Source organism: Tetrao urogallus, assembly GCF_951394365.1.
Source record: "Tetrao urogallus genome assembly, chromosome: 5".
NCBI classification, from domain to species: Eukaryota; Metazoa; Chordata; class Aves; order Galliformes; family Phasianidae; genus Tetrao; species Tetrao urogallus.
The window spans coordinates 25878183-25901766 of NC_136818.1; the positions used below are offsets into that span (position 1 = coordinate 25878183).

Here is a 23584-nt window from a genome sequence, read left to right on the forward strand (position 1 = left end):
CAGACAAATCTCTGTCTTTCTACTGTATTTTTCAGCTTCTTCTTGCTCCAAGTCTTCAGACCAAACCAACAGGTTGCCAAGAGCAACCTCCAGAGGTAATGTCCTCAGCCAGAGTAGGGAAGGCAGCTGTGATGGGATGGGACAGAGAGAGTGGAGAGAGCAATTCCTGCTCACCCCAGAGGATGCTTGGATCCCAACCCCATTGGATGTGTTGTATGCGGTTGCTGTACAACTTGAATGAGTTCCCAGATCTTCTTGGCTGTGGGATGTGATGAATGAGAGCATAAAAAAAACCAGTGCCCTCCTCAGGCAGCCTCTGCAGCCCCAGTGTGCTTTGTCGCATCCTCCCCATCACCTTGGGAGTGTGGCAGCTCCTGGGAACACAAGCACAGCAGGAGGCAGAGAAGAAAGCAAGGCAGACCATGCACAGAGATGCTGCTAGGGGTAGTGCCAATGTTTAAATAACACAACTCTTCACTTCTCCAAAACGTTTCCCTTGCATGAGAACCTGTGGCCAAGTCACCCGGTGATCTGTCCAAGACTCAAGCTCCACAATCCCACACGCCACGGGCATCCTGCTGCTGCAAAAGCATGGAGACATGGAGTGGGGATGCTGCTGGGCCTCCTGCGGCTTCCTAGGGGGAGGGGAAGGCCTGGATAGGGGTGCCAGCTCCCAGAAGGGCTGTTTGTTTTCCTTTCTTCCACCTCCTTCCTTCTGCATCTCGGTTTTATTTTAAGAAATATTACCCCGTTGGAGCTGCATTTTGGGAAAGTGGTGCCACGGAGATCCAAACTATGTGAGCTATTTGAGCTGTTTTGCCTACAGAATGAGTAAGGGATGGGGAGGGAGAGGCGAGGGGGTGGCCAGCGGTCCTGGCAGCAGAGCCAGCTCCCAGCTGATGGCTATGCCTCCTCCCTGGCAGGGACACGCTGCCCAGGGCTGTACTGCAGCTGCCAGGTGTTCAGGGACCAGGGCTTCTGCTTTGCCCTCTGCCAGGAATGAATTCTGATCTGTGCTCTGTCATCCCAATACCTTGGCTGCCAATCGCGTGTGGCACATCCCAAAAGTCAGGAGGATTCCTGTGTTTAGCTTCATTCACAGAGGTATCCTGCAAGTCCTGGAAAGCTCACATTACAGCCAGTAGCTTACACTGAGCTTTGGTCTCAGAGGGCAGGAGGCTGTGCAGTAGCATCCTCAGTGTGTGGAAGAGGAGGAAGAAATACTGAGGACCTGGGCACTGGTTATGAACCAGAAGAATCAGCCTGAAGCCTCATGGCATCAGATGAAGCAGGCAAGGTGCAGAGAGACCGGGCATGGCCTCTGCTAGCCTGGGTGAAGCAGGTCCAAGATGTATCTGGGAAGATGAATGTGGTCACTACAGAGACCTTCACCAGGGCTAACCAAAGCCTAGGAAAAGGGGAACTTGAATATCTACATGCATCCATCACCCCCTGCTACACCAGCACCACAGAGATATATCCAGAAAGGGTCCAGATGGACAAAGAGCGGCGTTACGGAAGAGATCTCTATGCTGTGGGTAACATTCACAAGGATCAAAGGTCACTGATGAAGGACTTGCCACTATGTCTAAACCCAGCAACTGCACATCTGGAATCATTAAGGTTGGAAAAGTCCTCTAAGATCACCACGCCCAAGCCCAACTCATCCCACCATGCCCACTGACCACGTCCCTTGGTGCCACTTCTCCATCCTTCTTGAATGCCTCCAGAGATGGTGACTCCACCACCTCCCTGGGCAGCCCATTTCAATGCCTTACACCTGCATATGCAACAGGATGCGTCCTGCTGGAGCTCATCCCAGGCTCCAGGTGGACATCAGGGCATAGGTGGCCAGGATGAGCAACCAGCAGGCATCTCCTGAGCATGCACTCAAGGAGAAAACCAGCCATCTCTGAGCTCTTCATCCAAATTACTGCCCCTCTTTTTACCGAAAGCAAAGAGATTTGTATTAAAAAACACTGGATAGAGAGGAGGGAAGACTGATTTGGCCACACTGTAAATATTTTGAGGGTCCCCACATGTATGGATGGTGAATGCTCTGTTGGAGCAATGCTCCCTCCTCGCATACCTGGACTCTAGTGGGTTGCAGGCGGTGATCCATAGTCTCAGCAGTAACGTTTTCGGGCAGTATGACTGGATCGCTGGGAGGGATAATGCAGGAAGGCACACACACAGCACCTGAGGAAGGAGAGAGAGCCTTGAGGGATTGCAGCAGGAACCAGGCAACTGGCTGCTGTGGAACAGTGTCGGATGCCAACGTGCCTGCTCCTCACTGAGGGCAGAGATGCATGTGAAGGAGATCCTTTGCCTACCAACAGCTGAGAATTTCTTCCCCCAGCCCTGACTTATGCGAGAGTTTACAGAAGCTTTTTGCAGCTGATACCCTTCTCCTGAATGAGGTAACAAGTAAACATGTCTGAAGAGGTGAACCCAAGCCGTGATGGCAAGATGTAGGACCCAACATGAAAGCGTGTCTGGCCTAGGTATTATGGCTGCTTGTTGATGTGTCAGAAAGTACTTCTAACAATTCTTCTACCATGACTTCCTATGACCCAAGATGAAAAAAAGCTGTAAAACTCCCACTTGGCAAAGCAGGTGGGTCCCAACCTCAGCCCTAGCTTCACATCAGGTCTTTCCCAAGTTTACCCTTGGCTGAGCCTCAGCCAGTTTTGGGTTTTAAACTAATGTCCCATCCAGTGTGATGCCAGGTGGGATGTAATGACTGTGACAGCATTGCAGCTGAAAAACAACCAAGTCTTTTAGAAAGAAATGGATGATGTGGTCCCTCGTCTGGTGAAAGCGCCCTGTTACACACAGTTGTCACTCCAGCTCTTATCTCGGACCTGCCTCATTAACCCTGCAGATGTCAGCAGTCACATTAAGTGCAGAGGCTGTGGTGAGACTGAGAGTTGGAGGGTGAGATAAAGCACTGCAGAGGGCTGGGCTTGCCCTACAGATGAGTCAGTCCTTGCTTCTGAAGAAGTGCTTAAGCCAATGCCAATTCTAACTTACCAGGAGATGCACAGGGCAAAAGCCACCCTAGTGCTCTGTGTTCAAGAGGAAATTGAAGAAAAAACAAATTTTTCATAAATTTAATGGGAATCGGCCCAAGTAGAAGAGTCACTGTGACCTTCCAGCTGGCTCTTCAGGACGGCTGACTCAACACAGGGTCTGGGTTTCTGCAGAGTGTTCTGTCCTCACCTATGCCGTGCCCCTGTTCGCACTTGTACTCCACGAGGTTGAGCTCTGGGGGCGGTGGGCAGGTGCCCTGCAGGCTCTTGCACAGCTTGAACTCCTCTGTCCATGTGCCCTCCTTGGTGCAGACAATAGGGACCTGGAGAGCAGAGAGAGACCAGGGTCTGGAGACAATCTAAGCCGGGGTGCGTGCCGTGCTGTGAACGGCGCCCACACCACCACAGTCATCTCCAGCAGTGAGAAGAGCTCTGTTTTTCTTTTATTGGTACCCAAATGCCCAACATGCCGAGCCCTGGTATTTTCTGAAGTCCAACGTGTGGCTGACCCCCATCTGTCCCATCACTCACCTGTGATCCTGGCGGCTCACAGCTCAGGACACACTGGCTGTCAAGCTCAAAGCCCTGGGTGCAGTTGTACATGCCCTCAAACACTGGCGGGGGTGGCTCGCACACCACAGGGATGCAGCGTCCCTCCTCCCACTGCCCACTCTCCAAGCACTGCACCTTCAGGAACTTCCTGGGGAAAGAGATGGAAAGAAAGCTGGGCTGCAGACTCCAGAAAGCATCCTTTTTGGTTCTGAAACCCCCATGCATGGGGCTTTCCATGCATCTCTAGGATAACCTATGTTCAACCAGGACCTTTCCTTCTGCTTGTGCTGATTTAGGAATCCTGGATGCTTCTCTCGCTGCCCACCACCCCGTCACACTGATTTAGTGGGCATGATGGCAGTGGGTTGGCAGTTGGACTAGATTATCTTAGTGATCTTTTCCAGCCTTAATGATTCTACGATTCGGGAGTCATGGGCACTTTTTCTCGTGCTTCCCACAGCACTGGTATTGGAGCCCCAGACACTTTTTCCTGTGCTCCCCATCACTCTCCATCCTTTGTAGCACCTCCGGATGATCTCTCCCTGCCCGCAGCCCCCGCGGGTACGTGCACGGCTGCCTTGTCCAGCCGCCAGTAGCTGCATACTTTGCTGGAGGAGCGAGCCTCCCCTGTAAATCCTGCTGGCCCATGCCCAGCCCTGCTGAGGCTCCTCTTTGTACGCAGGCCAGAGCTGTCAATCCCACTCTCGCCGAGGAGCTGCTGCACCGGAGCAGACCAACACCAGCTTGCACTGCTGAAACGGCCCCAGCATGAACTGCTTGCCAAAAAGAGGATGAAAAAGAAGGGGAGAAAAAGGCCAGGAGCAGAGCCCACTCGCTTCTCTGTCTCTTCGCCTTGGCAGCAAGACAGACTTCACATCTTCTGCAGAGGAGCATGAAAACCCTGGGGCTTTGGACAAGCTGGGGACACATCATAGAATCACAGGGCATCCTGAGTCAGGAGGGACTGTAAGGATCATCGAGTCCAACTCCTTTGACCCAGTTACTGACACACGGCTTTTTACAGTGCTGATGAGTTTTACCTGTGCTTATTTCTTGGTTCTTGTTTCATCTTTTTCCTTTCTGTAGCATCACTCCCCACCAGACACCCATGTATCTGCTGCTTACCTCTGCTCACTCTAGCTGCTGAAGCCAGCAAGTAGGGCTCCAGGAACCCAGCAGAGGGAATCTAACATCCAGTGCTGAGTTGCAGAAACCCCTCAGGGTGGCACTACATTGCCCTTGTTCTGAGCTGCTGTCTGGGGCCAACTGCGCCCCCACCATGCACCACAGCAGTTGGGACCGTGGCCATACCTTGCTGTCAGAGCGCAATGTAGTGGCCTTGGTGATGTCTCTATCAGGTCAATCCTCGCTTCTCATGTCCATGCTTTCACCTGCTCTGCTTGCCCGGACACTCAGCCAACCCAGAAGGCTGAAGGACCATGTGCATATGGGGAGAAGTGACCCATGATCCTAGGCAGCACCATGCTGTGGACAAGTGTCTGCCTGACCCCAAGGCAGGCATGTATGTTTCTGCTAGGTGCTGCTGGACAGGGCATTTGGGAGTCTTTTCAGAACATTACTGTGTTTTTAAATATCTGAAGCTCCTTGAGAATCCCCTTCTGCTTTCAGAAGTCAGAGACCTGATTTTTTCTACAGACTTTATAAAAGTGGCAGATGTTTCCTGCTTCCAGGAAGGAATGGGATATGGCAGGACACCCAGTTCAAGCAGGAGCGTTGAATTGACCAAAGAGAACTTGAAACTACATCCAATCTTGGAAGGATGGAGGGGAGAAACATCTCTAGATCTCACAGTGGACATCTGCAGCTTCAGCGCACTGCTGGTTTCTTGTTCATGCTTGTTGCCCCTTCCACCAGGATGATGCTCACTGCCTTTCAAAGACATCCCCATCAGATCTCGCTGCTTTGAACACTTTGCTCTGTCCAACACCCCAAGCAGCAGTTTCCCTTTCTGTCATTGCCTGGCACATGGAGTAAATCAGAGCAGAGAAGGGCTTTCCTTGCACTGCTGCATTAACCGGAGGTTAAGCTGATGGCTTTAAGGGAATAGGAGCAAAGCAGTGGTACAAAGCATCCAGCACCAATCAAGACCCTTCTCAAAGCATCAGCACACCTGGACACCTGGGTATAACTGATGCAGCCACTGCACGCCACTGTTGCTCCTCCGACCTCCAGCAGAGGCCCTTTGGCATGGAGCTGGGGATGGCTGGGGAAAGGCACCTCATGGTCTTTGCAAAGATGCATGTCATACAGTGCAGCCCCATTGCCCTCACTGGGGTTCCCTGTTGAGGTCCAGGGTAACCTCATGCATGATCTCTCTCTGCCCCTCCACAGCCCATCCAGACCTGGACTGGAATCCCTCCTCACTGGAGGCTTACCCCACTGCCTCTGTGCCTTCAAACCCCAGGGCACTTGGACCACCGCTGTGCATCAGGCATGTAGAAGGGAAGGGAGAGGCTTTAAAAAAATAAATAAATAAAATAAGAAATACCTTGAAGCAGCTTGAAGTTTCCAGGCCCCTGATTCCTTCTGATCTGGCTTAGAGGCATTTTGCAAGGATTAATGAGGAAGCCAGGAAAATCAGAGTCAACACTTCCCCCTCCAGCTGGGCAGCGTGTTGTCTGATGGGGAGAGGAGACCAGGAGACGCCTGGGGCTGCACCCAATGTGAAGGCACGAGCCCCATCCAGCCCCAGGGCTGTTGGAGCAGGAGCATGGCTGGGTTCCAGCCCCAGGCTGGGGTCCACCACACAGGAGAGGTGATGAATGAGCCCAAAGCCACCTCATCTCCAACGGCAGGAGTCTGGTGGCTTCAGAAAAGAGGGGGAGGAAGGAGGGATATTTGATGAGAAGTTAAAAGAAAGCAAGGCTAGCTTGTAATGATTCTACAGCCTGGGCAACCTTGGCAGTAAATCTCTATCAAAAGTCTTAGAAGTGGAAATGACACGGAGCCCTGCTGACAGCCTGTTTTCTTTACCTGGCTTTTGGCTCTCCCGGCTGCCTGTGTGTTTGTCTTTTATCTGGAAGGGGCCAGATGTGGGCAGGAGAAGCGAGAATCCTGCACCTTTGTACCCACCACAAATGCGCATGGCCCAGTGCCCTGCTAGGCTGTGATATCCCTGGGATGGACTGTGCTGCTTTGCACGCTGCCGTCCTTCTGATGCCATTCCAGCCCTCAGCCAGTTAATTCCTTCCAGGCCACCTTCCCATCCATGTTCCCCACCTCCTCTTTCTGCCTCATGGTCTCCACCAGCCTGCTGCTATCTTTGAAGAGGGGCTGACGTCTCCATGGGGCTGGGCTGTCTCATGGATTCCTTGATCTTGGTGTAGGGCCATTTATTCCTCCATCTCACCAGTGCATCTCCTGACAGTCCTGTCAGCTTCTCAGGGCTAATCCCAGGAATTGGTCATGGGGAGGAAGGGAGCAAGCAGGAATAGTAGACAAAAAGACCTAGTTTTTTTTTCGCTTAATTCCTTCAAGGTATCTCTGAGACTTTTCCAAGAATCATCCCATACTGGGGAAAGAAAATAAGGAGCTGAAGAGATCTTTCCAGGGTTTGGGTTTTCCAGTTCCCAGCTCATTGTATTACCCCTGCAACACAATACCCCTCCAAAAGGGTATGGGCAGGGGGCTTGGCCCCTTTGGCAGAGGAGTTGGAACCTGATGATCATTGAGGTCCCTTCCAACCCAAGCCACTACATTTTTCTGTGAGCTTCAGCTCTTCATGTCAGTCAAGAGATCCTGCCAGCAGAAAGGCAGCACATCTCTGGCAGGATTTTAATTACACAATCAGCATTCCCTTGGGGATCTCTTGTTGACTGAGCACTGATCTGTGAGGGGCTTTTCCTCACCCAAGTTAACAGAAAGAGCATCTTCTCTGATAAAAAAATTTTGTCATCCTCCTTCTCTTCCACTGATGCTATTGGATATGAACTTCAACTGAGCTTTCAGGAGACTTCTGAGCATTCTTGAATGAGTGCCTGCCCCTGCAATAATGTTCACCTAAAAGAACAGAGCTGAGGGAATCACATGAGCATCTGCATCCAAGAGCATTTGGGCTTGGGTAGAGACAGCCAGATTCCAGCCAGGGCTCAGGCCAGAGGGTGGTGGTCTTAGGGGCAAAGTCCCAGGGCTTGGACTGCAAATACAGACATAGTAGCTGTGGTGTTCTACACAACATTTGGGAGAAAGGCACTGCAGGAGGCTGATAAAAAAAGCAGCAGTCTTGCTTTCTTGTTCCCATCAGTGCAGCACTCAGTTCTTTACAAGGTCGGTACTTGCTTTACAGGATATTCTGACCTACACAGATGCCACACACACACCAGAAGAGCACAAGGTCTCCCAGGGGACGCAAGATGTCTCCCTTTGCCACAGCAGTGGTGGCAGCAGGGCTGGGACTTTGTTGATCTAACTGCACGTCCAGCGCCTGAATGCCACAGGCATCCCAGCTGCTCCAGTTTGCAAAGCAGCCCATGTGACTGTAGCCATGGTCATAATTTGCTCTGCTCCTCTTGGCCCAAGAGATCCTCCTAACACTGTGAAAAACTGTTTACAGAAACCACTTCCTTCATTACCAGGCAAGAAATTTGGCAGCTGCTTCCCAGTGCACAACAACCCTACCCCAGAGCAAAGTAGAGCTGAAGTCTGCATCCAATTTAAACTGGAAGAGGGCATTAAACAATTAGCACATAATTATCAGATTGGGGCTAGCATTGGGATTCTGGGGAGGACCCTGCTGGTGCCAGGGAATCTTTTGCGACCATACCCAAGGGGACTTTAGCTGGAGGTGTCACAGACAAAACATTGCTCAGCCCTCCAGCATCTCAGTGTTGGTTGTGAATCTCCAGGATTTTTCCCCAAAGCACTCGGAAAATCTTTTCCAATTGAAATACAAACGCTCGAGATCAAATTTAGCCAAGACGTGCAAGGGATAAAACTTTAACCCCAACAGAGGGCTGTCATTTGTTCTTACAATCCTAGTGCTGTGACCTGTTTTGATCACTTGTCACCTTATCACATCCCTACTGAATTACCCGAGAGCCTGCAAACACTTCTGCACATGCTTACTTTTCAGCAAGAGGCAAGTGCATTGAGCTGCACCGGACAACTCACATGCTTCAGGTTAAGGCGCTTAATATACACAGCAGCTCATTCTAAAGTGGGGGAACGCCTCTCTTATTTGAAGAACTAAGCATGAGAGTAAGCTGCTCTGCCTCATATCTCTTCCAGCAGCCGAAGCAGTGCTTTGATGGAGAAGAGTACCACGACCTGTCCTCTTTGTTCACGAGAAGGAAGAAGTGACAGCAGACCCATCCCAGACTTACTTCTTAGGTTTGCCCACTGTGTTCTCCGCCACGTGGTACCCAGGCTTGCACTTGTAGCGGCAGACGGAGCCCACGTCGTGGTTGCCCTGCATGCAGCGTGGGACCAGGAGCCTGGCGTTGGGCACAGCAGGTGGAGCATCGCACTCCAGCTTGCAATAGGCCTCGGGGAGCGACCAGAGCCCATCCTCCAGGCACGTCAGCCATTGGTTCATCCCTGAGCCCAGGAGAGAAGTAGAAAGTTTGGGTCACAGTTGGAGAACCTCTGAGGGAAGATCTGAGCTACCAGCACACATCCTCTTGTTAGAGTGGTAATGACACCATGGGAGGCAATACATACAAAGATTACGTGTGCAGTTGGACAGCTTCAAAGGGATGGAGAAATGCTCTTGGTTTGTAGAAATGCGTATTTCCCCCAAGCTCCCCCTTAAAAGCCCTCTCTCTGGTGATACCTGAGGAGAGCCTTTGGTGGGCTGAGGGCTTTCGTGCATGACAAAAACGCAAACATGGGCCCTTCCTCATGTTTAGTTCAGCTCAACTCCATTCACCCCATATGACCTGCCAGAGGAGCCCATGCCTGCATCCACCACGCACTATGGATGCAGCTTCCTGCTGAGCAAGAAGAAAAGTAGAACTGAAGAACTGAGGGTTTCTCTTGGGAGCTTTGTATTGGGCCTCCAGCAGGTTCACTGCACAGCCAGGCAGCTCCTCCAAGCATCATTTTCTTTTTATAGGCTCACCTCTCTGCCTACAACAGCTCATAGACAAGGGCAAGGCTGTGCTCCTGATCAGCGCCAGCATTCCTGACGGCTGTGGCGCATGGGCTGTCCCCACCTCTGAGTGCCGTGACAGGAGCCATGTAATCCTTTCCTTGCCTATTCTTAGTATTTATGAGCATCGAGAGCCTTTGGGGAGAACGAGCAGCAGACACGTTCCTGCCTTGACGACTCGGCAGTCCCCCTCGCCATGTCGGCCTTGGCGGAGCCCCACCGGGACCGCTGTCAGCTGCTGGAAGCCACCCGTGGATGGGACGCCAAGGGAGCCCGTGGCAAACCTCCCGTTGACTTCAGCGGGAACAAGAGGAGACTGTCAGGGAAATATCAGCTTCATGCTTGCCCTCAGCTGACCCACTGAAGGCAACGGCATGGCTCTGTGTGGAGCTTGGCCCGTCGAGCTGTCGCTCGGGCGCTGCCCTTTGATCAGCTCACACTGGGATCTGCAGCGCTCCCTCCTGTCATGAAATGAGACCTTAATTCTCTACCGGTTTTGCTCCTTAGATTTAACTAAAAAAACAGTAAATGATTTTCATGCTTTTCGGCTATAAATGTCGCCGTAAAATAGGGCACCCATTAAAATGATTTGTTGTATGCGATTGTTCAGAGCGAAGGCACTGGTGGAAACTCACATAAAGTCCCAATGCTTGAAGCTGTCAAGGCAATTACCCTCGAAATCCCATCCAGCTCAGCCTTGCATAGACAGGAACAGTAGCTCTCTTTCTCCGACTTGGCTTAAAAACATTCCTGCGGGTATTGATGGAGTCGGCAGAATGAAAGCCAGGCCGTGGTGTGTCTGGAGGACTGCTGTGTGTCTGGGTGGTGCACATCTTGAGACTGCTCTGCAGCTGTGGGCATCAGTCTCTATGGCGTTATAAGGCCCCAGGCCTGCTGAACCACATGATTTCCCACAGCCGCCAGGCACCAGGCCATCTGTGGTTCTCTGAAATCCTCTCTGTTTGTCTGCACTCTTGCTTCACTCATCTGTGCAATGCCACAGCCAACCAGACTTCACCAGTTAGCAGAAGACATCCCTGAGGATGTGGGCTGCAAACCAGGAATGGGGATCACAGAGAGTATCCCCATGCCATGGTGCCCCTGCTCAAAAGGGATGTGTGCCCACCATTTGAGGAGGAGTCTCAAAGGCCCACCTGGTTGGCAGAAGCAAACTGAGAAATTCAAAATATCACTGCTCAGTCTTGAACAACCTTGGACAGGCACCAGAAAGGGAGTCTTAAATCCCTCAGCACGCCAGACTGTACCTCGAAGTTTCGCGGGGTGGATGCAGGAGAAGGAGCATCTCTTCAGGTAGGTGGTCCCCTTGGGGCAGGAGAACTCCGCATAGTAGACATGCGACTGGTCAGGGACACCACAGTCAACAGGATCACAAGTCACAGATCTGTCCCACCGCCCCAAACTGCATGTCAGCACCACCTCCTGCTACAGAGAAAGCAAGTCTCCATCAGACCCCAGCAAGAGCACTCTAATGCAGTGTTTTACTAACTTTAAAGGAAAACATAAGCACTTGAAAATACACAACAGTTTCCTAAGCAAGAAGTTATTTCCAGCTCTGCACACTACCATTTTTTTCCCCATAAGATCAAGTCTTAACTCAGGTGTTAATGGACACCTCTCCTGTTGATTGGTCTTCCAAATGTCCTGATCCTGTCATGCCCACAGACTTCACTGAAATCAGAGATTTGTAAAATCTCATTTTCAGGTTGTCATTACATAGCCCCTCTTACACAGCTGGGGGCCTGCATGAGAACCTGAGTCCCAGCTGTAGGGGTTCCAGCCCTACATATGATTAATACGGGGTACTGACCTTGCCAAAACCGAACAGTACATGATGGTGTGCTATGATTTCCATCCCCAGACTCCTAACCCAAAGAGAATGTGCAGAAAAAAAAGGTTTCTTTCAACTCTTCTCACTGCCTCTTCCTCATCTGAGCAACATCATGCTTCTTGTGCACTCAGACCTGTGATTTGTGCTCCCAGGCAACGCGTTTTGCTGGATCCCGAAAGCTGTGGGTGCTCCTTGGTGCACGGCAAGGTCATGGTGCAGAGGGCATGCAGTTTTTCCTAAAAATGCCTGGAGATGTATACTAGCATGTAGGGTCATATAGCCAAATTGTTGCAGAGCTGGGGAAATGTGGAGCTGTGGGCATGGAAACCAACCTGCTGGCCGTGCCATGCTCTCCTCCCTCTCATCTACAGACTAGGACAGGACTATGTGGCACCTCTTTGCTTGGTCTTCCCCCTTCCACCAAAGGACTGCTCCATATCAGATACCCCACGGTGCCCTCTCCCACACCCAACAAAGATCACTTTGGGCTCAGGGCAGGACATCTGTAAGCTGCTACCAGTTATGACAGCCACACGCCAAAGCTCTGTCCAGAAGTTTCCCATCTTGCTGCCCAACAAAGAAAAACTGTCACCCAAGGCAGAATTATTTCATATGGCTTCGCGTCTATTTTGTTTTTCTTCTGTGATAAGGGCCTGCCTTGGCTCACAGAGCTGTGGTGCCGTGTAATTAATAACCTCACCAGTGACTAAGGGCTGAGGGGTGCATCCCTCCTGCCTCACTGCACTTCCCAATGCCTAACAGGGTAAGCACTTGGGGATCTCTGAAGGAAACAGGACCCACCCTGCGCCCGTGGCCTGACTCACCTCTGCCTGTCTCCATTTGGGTGAGTTCACACTCTGCCTAGGGCTTGTGGGGTAGCCAGCTTAGTCCTGGAGATTTCGGTCCCCTCTCCAGGAATAAGCTAAGGATAGGACACACTGTGCCCAAGGCCCTGCCAAGGTGACTGCCCACATCCAAGCTGCTCTGCTCTGAGGACCGCCAATCCCAGGTCTCCTCATCACTGGCTGAGAGTGGAGCTGGCTCAGAGATTTACAAGGCAGATCCTGGCCTTCTGGAAAGCAGGATGAGCCCTTTCATGCTGACCTCTGCCCTGCCTCACAGGCTCAGGCAAGAAAGCACAAAGGAAGAAAAGCTCCCAGAGGCTGTTCTCTGTAACCGTCTAAATATAGTCACTTTGCAATGACTTCATTTTTTCCCCAAGCCACTAACTTCAACTTTAAAAGAGAAAATGTCCGTGGGATGTTTAACCCTCCCTTCCAGAGAAGAGAAATGGCTGCCTCTCCCTCTGCAGGAGTGTGTTGCCTTAGCCTGAGATGTCCCCTGCTGTGGCACTTAGCCTGGAACAGCTGAGGACAGCCTGGGGACGCAGGAGGATGGCAGCAAAGCAGGACAACCAGCACTGCAGTCCAGCATCAGAGCTGCTGTTAGACTGCCATGTGCTGGAAAAGCGGCAAGGAGCCTGGGGTTGGAAACCTTTGGAAATCAGCAGTCAGTTAAAGAGTCACTGCCATCCCAGTGGTACTCACCTGTGCATAGCCCAAGATCTTCCCGCTGCCAGAGCGTAGCACGAAGCCCTGTTCACAGGTGACGGAGCACTCCATGTGCCTCGGGCCATCTGAGGAGCAGTTCAGGCTGGCGACGTGAGCGAGAAGTGGCTGCGTGCAGCTTCCCAGCCCTGTGCAAGCACCATGCGCACAGCTGTGGAGGAGAAGAGGAAGGATCAGCCCCAGGTTCCCAGCATTCTGCAGCAAGGGACTGGCCAGCTGGCACCTGCATGGCATGCTTGGCAGGTCTTGGATGCATGTGTAAGGAAAGATGAAGGGAGCTCTGGATGGAGCAAAGGGCAGGCTAGTCTGGTGGTTAGCAACCCTATTCATGGCAGCAGTTAGAATTTTATGATCTTTAAGGTCACTTCCCACCTAGGCTTTCCTATGACTCTACGATAAATCCTCTATCCATTAGAAGGGCAACAGGTATGTCAAACTCTACACAAGACATCAGAGAACCCTCAGCAGATGTCCAACTGCAGGAGAGGGTTTAGCTGGAGAAGGAACCTCTGCAGATACTGGAGAGACAACCATGAGATGTCCCTCCAACTACCTGCCAGGCTCTTTGGCAACAAAACTACCTCAACACACATACAAGACTACCTCAACACGCATCTGCCCAGCTCTAAAGCTCCTCTGTGGCCACCAAGGTGAGACATGGAGACATGGATACGGGAAGAACAACCGCCCTCTCTGAACCATCTCAGGTTGTGAGAGAGCTGAGGAGGTCTGCAAGGTGTCACCTGTTCCCAGGAAACAAGCAGCCCTTTCCTTACTACAGCAGCTCCCTGCCAAAAACCTGCTGTTCATTAAGCATCACAAAATATCCCAGAGCAGAGAGCAACATTAGCCAGGAGACCAAGTTCTCCATCAGTGAAATGCACCAATGGATGAATTAACTGGGATGGAATTAGGGCACGACATGGGATTAACAAAACTGCTCCCACAAGCTAATGCCCAGGACATTTGGTAGTCAGGGCTATTTTGTTTCATTTGCTTTTTTAACCATCTGCAAGCAGTATCAGTGCCAAAATGCCAGCAGCCCCTAGCAGTCCCCCTGCTCTCTGGCCAAGCCTCGCTTTGCATGGGACTGCCCACAGCTTTGTGCACTGTTTGGCACACAAAAAGCAAACACTGTGCTGCTTTTGCCTCTTGCATTGCCCGACCCCACCAGCCGAGGACGCACGGCCAGGAATTCCACAAATGCACAGAAACTGCTGCCAGCGGGGATGCAAAGGGAACGCAATGTGCTGTCAGATCTGGACAAAGGCACAGTGGAAACCTGTGGGCCACAGCCTCCAAAGAGCTGGTGGGCACAGACAGAGGGGTGGAATGGCACGGGAGGGGACCACAAAGGAGAACAAGAAAAAAGGGGCTGTTTTTTCAATGCAGACCTGTTTATGAAGTGAGAAATGGTTTCAGGGCAACTGCTGCAAATTCTTTCACTAGCTTATATTTCCATTTGCTTCCTTTTTAAAGAATTTGTTTTACGAGCACAGCGTTTGTCAGGTCATTAGCTTCTGAGGGCATCTGGTACCAATTGCAGCCCTCTCCTCTCCCTCCTGCCTGCAGCCACCTTTCCCGGTCTGCTCTGCTCCCCACCAGTGCCCTCTCCCTGTGACAAAGCTTCTGCCCTAGCCCTGTGTGCAAGGGGAATGGGACCAAGCTGCCCTCTTCTACCCTTCCTTTATCACATAAGAAATCAGTGCATGGAAGCGTGCTGGAGACCACAAGAAGCAACAAGCTGCCCAGGGATGTGGTAGAGTCATTGTCCCTGGAGGTGTTCAAGAAATGTTTACATGTTGTACTGAGGGACGTGGTTTAGTGGGAAATATTAATGATAGGTGGATGGTTGGACTGGATGACCTCAGATGACTTTTCCTTCCCTGGTGATTCTATGATTCTATGAAACCACAAGCAAAGAGCAGCATTCCTCCTGCCCTGATAGGATGGACCATCACAACACACCACAGCAAGGAACTCCTCACCCCTATAACCTCTGGGCACAGGGGGATTATGTCACCAAGTCACAGCCCTCCCACTGAGGAAATGGCTGGGGGTTGAGCAGCCAGATGGCCAGACACCTGCAGGTTGGGTTGCCCCATTGGATTCTGCACAGATTCTATGAGCCAAAGCAACATAACACTTCAAGAGGGTAGATTTAGATTGGATATAAGGAAAATGTCCTTTATACTGAGGGTAGTGAGGCACTGGCACAGGCTGCCTAGTTGAATGGAGTGGATGCCCCATTCCTGGAGACTTTCAAGGCCAGGCTGGCCCAGGCACTGGGCAACCTGATGGGTTAGTAAATGTCCCCGTACATTGCAGGTGAATTGGACCAGATGACCTTTAAAGGTCCTTTCCAACTCTAAAGATTCTGTGACTCTATGAAGTGTTCTCATGAAGCCACGATGAGTTTCAGAGGGCATGCTCACCCCGGGCTGTATGGTGGTGGCACCCTATGGGCACATCCAGCCAGGACAGAGCTGGGATGGGGCCACTCTGAGGGTGCTGGCCGAGTGGTGACAGACGCATTGTCTGGGACAACCATGCAGCTGGGATGATGCCATCACTGAACAACAAATGGCAGAGCACAGATTGCTTTCAGCACTGCCAGGCACAGCTTTGTTTTCAACTCGTTAGGAAACAGCTGATGGTGCTGGTAGAAAGCAGATCAGGAGACAAGCAAGTTTCTTTCCTCGTTATATATGGACAATGTTATATAGAGGTAGTAAGAGATTTATAATTCTGGATCAAAATGTGAGATTGAAACATTAATTTTTATATGCACTACACATGTACACTCATGCACACTGTCTGTATGTGTATATAGCTATCTTTCAGAAATAATTAGCTTTCTCTCCTTGCCCCAGAAGATAATTAACCTATCACCACTCTCTGTGTGACTAACAAAAACCCACCACGCCTCAGCTGGGACATGATCTGAGGCATGTACCCAAGCTTTGAGTGGTGCTGAGTTCTCAGGCTGATGTTGTTATTCCAGAGCCAACGAGGGGCTCACGTCTCTGAAAACTGCTCTTCCCAAATACACCAGTAAACTCAGTTAAAAAAACACATCATTCTACCTATCCCCTTGCTTCAGTCGTTTCTTTTATGGTTACCAATACTGTTGTAATACTCTGGGACAGGATCCTTTGAGCCTGTTGACATACAAATGCAGGACAAGAAGATCCGCACTGCAACCCACATGCCTTGCTTACTCAGGTAGCACAATGGCATAAATCATTGCTCCCAGCTGCTGGAACACCCCAGAGAAGGCTGGACAAGGAAACGGTGCAGTTAGCCCAGTTCTGATCTCAGCATGAAGGAGATCTTTCTCCTTTTGATGATAAATGAAATTCCTGTATCACAGCTGCAAACTCCTGACACTTCGCCATTTCTGATTCAGGCCATACAAAATGTATGGCAAGCCAGTGTTTTGGCTCTCTTTTTTCCATTTTCCATTTTTATCTCAGCATCTTTTGAAGCTCAGGCTAATGATTTGTCAACAACATTTTTACAAAATAGCAAGCTTTTTCTCCTAACTCACTCCACATCAGCACCAGCCTGCATGATTTCTGGGCTCATCAAGTTCCATAACTCACACATCAAAGAAAATTTCAGATCTGGAAATTTGAGAAATTCTGCCAAGCAATGGACCTGATTGCTCTGGAATGATAAGAGCTTTGTTTTGAAAGTGGAACAGTTCTACAAAGTTAGAGTAGAGCTTTTCCTTCAGGATCCTTCTTTAATATAATGCTAGAGGCAACCACCTCCAAGGGAACACATTGAACCAGAGGTGAGTGTGTCAGTAAGAACAGCTAATTTTGTTGTAATGAATCCCAAATTCTGAAATAGACAAAGTTTTGCATTTTACAGTCATTATTTCAGAGGACTCAGAGAATACTGAAGGATTTACCCAAGTCAAGCTAAGCCAAGTCAAATACAGTGCAGCTGTCTAAAGTATAATAAATCATCCATAAATTGCTGTAGTATCTATCTAAGCTTTCAACCCAAACATTGCTGCTAAAACAGCTCGAGATCCAACTTTAACAGGGTAAAATTATTATTATATGAAGTTCATCTGATAGTGCAAATCTGGGGGGCTATGGAAGGTGCTGATGGAAAGGTAAAGCCTTCAGCCAAACCTCCTGAAGTTAAAAGTAGTCACTGCATGTGCGCTGGTGGAGTCCAGATTGTAGCACAGAACATCAGGGAGATAAAAGATGTTTACTCCAATGCTGAAAAAAAAAGGATAGCTAGGAAATGAGGAAAGGTGTTTTGGAAATACTTGGGAATTTCTTCTCCCTTCGGGCATGTTTCTCATGAAGAGGAAAGGTCTCACAGCATTACGGTAAATCTGATGGCAACCATCCTTGTGGGAGCAGGCTGCATGTACAGACCCAACGGTGGTGATGCTTCTTGATTAAGATCTTCACTGAGGTTGCCACCTCAAGAGAAGGTGTTTGCTTCTCTACGTGACTCCCAAAGAAACTTGCCAAAACAATAACATCCCTGTGAGTCATCCCCTGTCATCCACCCCACAGACAGAGAGAAGGCACTGACTGCTAAGATGTCAAATGATCTTTTGGCCTTCCTGTAGCCATAGGAAGCAAAAGCAGAAAAAGAAACAAGAGGAGCTCAGTCTTAATATATTTCCAGAGAGCTCCTGTAGTTTACTGCACCAAAATATATTCACAGTGCAAAAAGTGGGGGCTTTACATCAGTCCATCCAATCATTTTCATTGGTCCATCCAATACCATGGTGGTACTGAGGGACGTGATTAGTGGGCATGGTGGTGGTGGGTTGATGGTCTAACCAGATGACCTTAGAAGTCTTTTCCAACCTTTGTGATTCTATAGATTGATTTGATTATTCATTCATGTCATATAGTTCCTCATCCAATGCTAAGTCACAGCTTGAAGCAGTGATGGAGCACCTGGTGGGAAGGCAGGTCCAACCCAGGGGAGCTCAGGTGTATGCAATGAACCTGAGTGATGAAAGGTATGGAGCCAGGATCCACCCCTTCCCTGACCTCATTTAAGGGCTGGCAGGGGAGGTGAGAGTATCTTGCTGGAGATCACTGCCTACCTTAGGCCTTCAAGGTGAACAGCTTTTTTTCCTTCATGTCTGTTGTTGCTTCATTTGTCCTTGTCCTCATTCGCAGCAGCAAAAGAGTTTGCTACTATTGCTGTACTTTTCATCCCATTATAGTGTTACGGTGGCTCTCAGTCCCTGCACAGGAGCTGTTATCCCCTCTATGGTACTTCTGTGATGGCTGGGCTGTGCAGAGATACTGATGTGCTGCTTGGGCTCATTCTCAGGGAAGTTCACTCCCATTAGGATGTTCATTCATCCACTTCATAAGTGTGATTGCAGAGGGCAAGGCAAAGGCAAGCCCATGCCGTGGGGAAGGTGGTGGTCAGGATTACGGCTCTGGTTCTTGAGAGGTTTTCTCCTGTAGAAGATGTGCACAGTGCTGTGAAGGCAACCTGCTCTGATGAGCAGTTACCTCTTGGAAATGTGTTAAAAATGCTCCTTCTCTGTCTGATTTTTCTCTCCCTGACACCCTTTCCAAATAGGAAAAAGCCAAAGCCAGCTCTTGAGTTAATTGAGCGTTTTGAGGGTGTCATGCAGGAAACACAAACACAATGCAGACTGCATTTTGTATCACCTCTCCTGTTAACTTGCCAAGTCACTTCCCAGCATATGCTAACATAAAATAAAGCACTCTAAAAACAAAGCTGAGCTAGAAATAAAAATAACAGAGGAAATGAACAACTTTCCCTTGGTTCGATCTATGGCCCGTACCAAGGAAAACAGGAGGATTGCGGCTCAGTTCTTAAAATGTAAATAAAAGCATGAAAGTTTGAGAGCTGGAGTTTGGTGGGATGGCATCCTGATGGGAGCAGCATTCCTCGAGCTGGGTGCAGCTTGAGGTTGCTAAGGTTGGGAAGGGACAATCCCAAAGGAGAGTCCCTGGGTCAGGCTTCACATTGGGCACGCCCATATCTGCAGATGGGAATTCTCAGGACACTCATTAAAAGCCTGATTTCTGCTTGACCTTGCCCTATTTTAATTGTGTTCAGGAGGTGAAAATGCGCCCTGGCTGCTTGCAGAGACAGTGGAGAGGGGATTTGTGGTGCTGGAAGCTATGTGTGAGGAGGGACAACTACCTGCTGCGGTTTTGCTCTTCCACCTGTGATGGCCAAAGCAGCTCTGAAAAGAGAAGGCAGCTCTTTCCTCCAAACACAAATGTGCTTTCCTAGTGTCTGATGCCTGCTGCATTTCACCAGCAAAAATGCAACCCCTTTGTTTTCCTAAGCCTGCAAAGCACTTTGAGATCCTTCAAGATGAAAAACGTTACAGAAGTACCAAGCCACCATATTTATTATTTTGGCAATGAGCATTTCTAGACCAAAGTCAGCAAACCTCATTTCTTTCTTGCTTTTGTTACTGTCCCTCTCTTGGGTTATTTTAGGAAAGCACTTACATGCACATACTGTGTATGTGAAGCTAGGTGCGTGTGAATGGTCCATTCAGCTCTTTACTGGAATAATGCAGATCTTCTGTGATCTTTTACAGTCAAATATCTCTAAACCTCTTAAGAATTTATAATCCTGTTGTTTTTCTTTTTATAGGGGATTTTTTTTTCCCCCAGACTCCACCTGTCTTTATGGGAAACCAATTATTACTCCAGAAAAACAGAAATACCGCTGTACATTTGTTTTGGAGATGAAATAGATTTTTAAAGAATACAATGAGAGGGGGGAAAAAAAAAAAAAAACACCACTTGGATATTTCCTGCCTTAGCAGAGGCAGATCCTTTATTATTAGTGAGACCACTAGAGGTAGGTAGGTACTGGAGGTTAGAGCTTAACCCTCCTTTAAATACTCAAGCCTCTTATCCAAGAGAGTAATACTATAAATAACACTTCCTACTCCTAAGACTCTGTGGATCTGATTTGCTCAGTGTGTTTGCTAAGGGCACAAGCATAAGCTGTAATTTGACATGCTATCACCTCACAGCTGGTCAGGGAAAGCCATGCAAAGAGGCGAACAGCCCATGTTTGGGGTGCTTGAAGCTGCCTCATGGCAACAGAGAGCTGAAGAGAACCACTTGGGTGTTCTTGCAGCCTGGCTGATGAGCAGAAACATCTTCAGACAGTGTAATTTGTAATTTGGATTATTTCAGCCCTGCGCCCAACCTCTGCTAATGGCTGGAATCTCTGGCCAGGAGAAGCCACTCTAGAATATGTCTTCTCCAAAGACCAGCTCCTTGGTTGCCTTCCTCTTGCCCAGCTGTGGCACTACACCTTCAGATCTCAGTGCTGCAGGCAAGAGAAAGGAGAGGGGAGGCTCAAGGGTCCCATTGGGTCCTTCCATGGTCATTTGCAGGGGACAGCAGGCACTGTGTGCTTTGGTGCTAGGGAAGCTGGCTTCACACAGGCTTGCACTTCATCACTTGAGCCTGTTGGCTGTGGGAGACTCAGAATGCTTTTCCCACAGGTGGGATGTGCCTAGGAATCCTCCCTGCTGTGGAGCTGCTGATGTCTAACAGAAATAAGTTGACAGGGCCTTGGACTTCCTCCTCTTTCACCAGCTATGTGTTTCTATGGAGCTTTCAAGAGAATAACATTCACTTTCTGCTATTTGTCCTTTTACATCTGCCCGTACACAAGCAATGCTCAGCTATGTCTGGTTAGTCTGCTCTTCCTTTCAGTCACTTCTGAGGGGGGGATGGGAAGCTCCCAAGCAATGAGAGAATAAAAATTATTTTAAAAGATGAGAAAACGTAATTGAAAAACCACATCAGTTGGCTGGGGGCTTGGAAGCATGTGTGTACATAGCTCTAACAGCTACCAGGAGGAAACAGTCTGCATTTCAGGTGGACACTGATCCTTTAATGTAAGGCTGAGAATAATATTTATATGCTGACTCACCTTGATTTATGTTTCTGTATAAATCACACATGCACTTTAAAAAAAAAAGTCAAAAGCGACTGCAGGATATTCACAGCTTCCAGGGCTCAACATAAATCAATCGTACCATGATCACACAAGCTTTTAGACAGGCGCACACACACTCATTCATTATCAGGGATGTTTGTCCATCCAGGGTCATCAACAGAAGAAAAGTAAGGATGGCAGCAGTGATATGATGACCCCAGCCAGAGCCCTTTGTTCTCAGTGCTTCCACAAAAGCTCAGGCTCAAACACAGCACTCCCAGTTCAGGGATTTAATAACCAGGGGCTGCCAGCCCCACTGCCCCTCCTGGATGAACCTGAGCACAATGCCCCTCATCCTTCTTGCATCTGCATTTCTGGCGTGCTCTTGGCTTAGTCTACGTTGGATATTGGTCCTTGTGTTTTTCCTCACTTTTCTTGCTTGGAAAGAGCTCCCCATTCTGTAAACACTGCCTCTCATTTACAGCTTTACAAAGACAGGTGGGCACCATTGAGTGCCTGACATCAATTAATTAGCGTGTGGCTGCTACTGTTATACCAGCAAACTGTAGTGAGGCAGCACAAGTCAGCACAAGGAGGGTGCCAGCTGCAGTGGGGATCAATGTGCCCAGTGGTGTGTGGAAGAATGGGGTGACATAAGATGATATTGTATTGCACATGATGGTGACAGGTCAACAGTTGGATTTGATGATCTTGATGTTGGTAAAGTGTATATAGAAGAAACCCATGTTTCAGCTTCAGTACCCTTCACTAACAACTTCTTAGAAGGGAGAACTTTGTTTTGCCATTAGGAAACAGCCCTTTAGTGTAGCTCTATACAGATGCACAAGCATATGCTAATTTTTTTTTCCCCAGCCCTATTTCCTCCACAGCAATATAAACAAATCGAGTCTACTGACACTGGACTTTCCAGTGACAGCTCCAAACCCACCAGAGAATAGCCATGAAAAAACTCAAAGAGTGAATCACAATTGTTGGGGTTGGAAGGGAGCTCTGAAAGCCATCAGATCCAATCCCACCACTCAAGTTCGTGCTTGCAAGCATATAGATGTAAAAACATTATAATTGAAGCCCAGAGCCCCTGGAGGAGAACCTGGGGAGGCAATACCTGTAGTGTTGCTGGCCATGTCCTTCCTTGTGCTGCAGCAGGCAGATGGAGGGCTCGGAGGGGCTGGGCACAGCCAGTGTCCGTAGGGCCACAGCTGCAATGCCCACAAGTGGTGAGGAGAAGTTAAGCAGCATTGATCCAGCCCAGAGGGATGGTGGCTCCTGCCCGTGGGTCACGCTAATGATGAGTGGGTTTTGCTGGCATGACAGCTCATGTGTCCCTGCAAGAAGTAGAAAGAAGTTGCTAGCTGGGAGCTCTTTCTCTCATTTTGGTTTTCTTCTCCTGCTTGCCCATACATTCCAATGGATCAGCTTGGAACAATGTTTGGGAAGCAGAAAGTGTTGCAAGGTGAAAGAGGGATACCAGCTCCCAAATCAGTGACAGATGGCTGCCAGTGTCCCTACCAAGACACTATGGACAGGTGGCACAATACACAGGATGCTCACCCAAAGAGTGGTTCAGCCCATCCACATCACCCAGCTGGACGGTCACCCGGGGTTTGTGCTGGTTGCTTGAGATGGTGCCATCAGAGGCCAGGAAGAGTAGGACGGCGGTTGGCACCACGGGTCTCTCGAAGCACACCTGGGCAAGGAGAGCAAAGGAGACCCTGAGAGCGAGGACACCTAATGTAACCTGTGTGATCCCGAGGGAGAGAGGTGGACTAGGGTAGCTCTTAACCAAAACCCAGACAGCCCCCTCTCTCACCTTCCATGCACACCACAAGTGGTGCATCTAGAGAGCACAGCCACGAATAGCACCACTGCAATATTTCTGTTGAGGATGAGAACTGGCCCCAGCACTTGGAGTGACTGTGGGCTGTCTGTCAGTCAGCATGGGGAAAGATTTGTGGCAGAATGTCCTGCCTGCTCAAGGAGCCGACAGCTTCCTGCTTGTCTGCAGCCATGAAAGCTACAGGAGACAACCAGGAAATGCATGCCATCGAGTACGGTGGGGCAGATGTTCCTTGGAAGTAAGAGGGTAGCAATGTTTTTCTCCCCTACCCTGGCACCGAGATGTGTTTTGATTCAGATCCACTCTACAGAGTGTTTCTGTTGAACGTAAGTATACTTGGATCCCAGGAATTCAAAGCAAAGCTGTGTTTGGGAGAAGTCCCAGCTGATCACATCAGGCATTGCTTATAGGTATTGTGGGATTCGGCTCTACCCCAGTGCTGGTATGGGGCTGAGGAAGGTATTATCCCCACTGTTCCCCACCCTCACTCAGCATACAAAGGGTGGAAGAGACATTGGCATAGACTGGAGCAGGAGAAATCCTTCTGCATCAGCTCAGGTCTGCCAGCCTGCAGAGTGGCCCCAAGTTAAAGCCACAGCAGCTGACTCATTTAACATCCCAGTTCTTTCCTTTTTTTTTTTTTTTTTTTTCTTCATATTTTTAATT

The 23584-nt window shown here is 49.5% G+C and overlaps 1 protein-coding gene across 1 annotated transcript in view; it reads right to left on the reverse strand.

The window, feature by feature from the left end:
- Positions 1-23584, reverse strand: part of PAPPA2 (pappalysin 2) — a gene marked incomplete at both ends in the record, with an annotated part of 71787 nt that overhangs the window by 13777 nt on the left and 34426 nt on the right. Inside the window, 8 exons of the mRNA XM_079536280.1 lie at positions 2090-2199; positions 3223-3355; positions 3564-3732; positions 8927-9140; positions 10959-11136; positions 13090-13261; positions 22187-22406; positions 22633-22768. Of these exons, the coding sequence (XP_079392406.1) occupies positions 2090-2199; positions 3223-3355; positions 3564-3732; positions 8927-9140; positions 10959-11136; positions 13090-13261; positions 22187-22406; positions 22633-22768 (1332 nt within the window). The remainder of the gene's footprint in view (positions 1-2089; positions 2200-3222; positions 3356-3563; positions 3733-8926; positions 9141-10958; positions 11137-13089; positions 13262-22186; positions 22407-22632; positions 22769-23584) is intronic.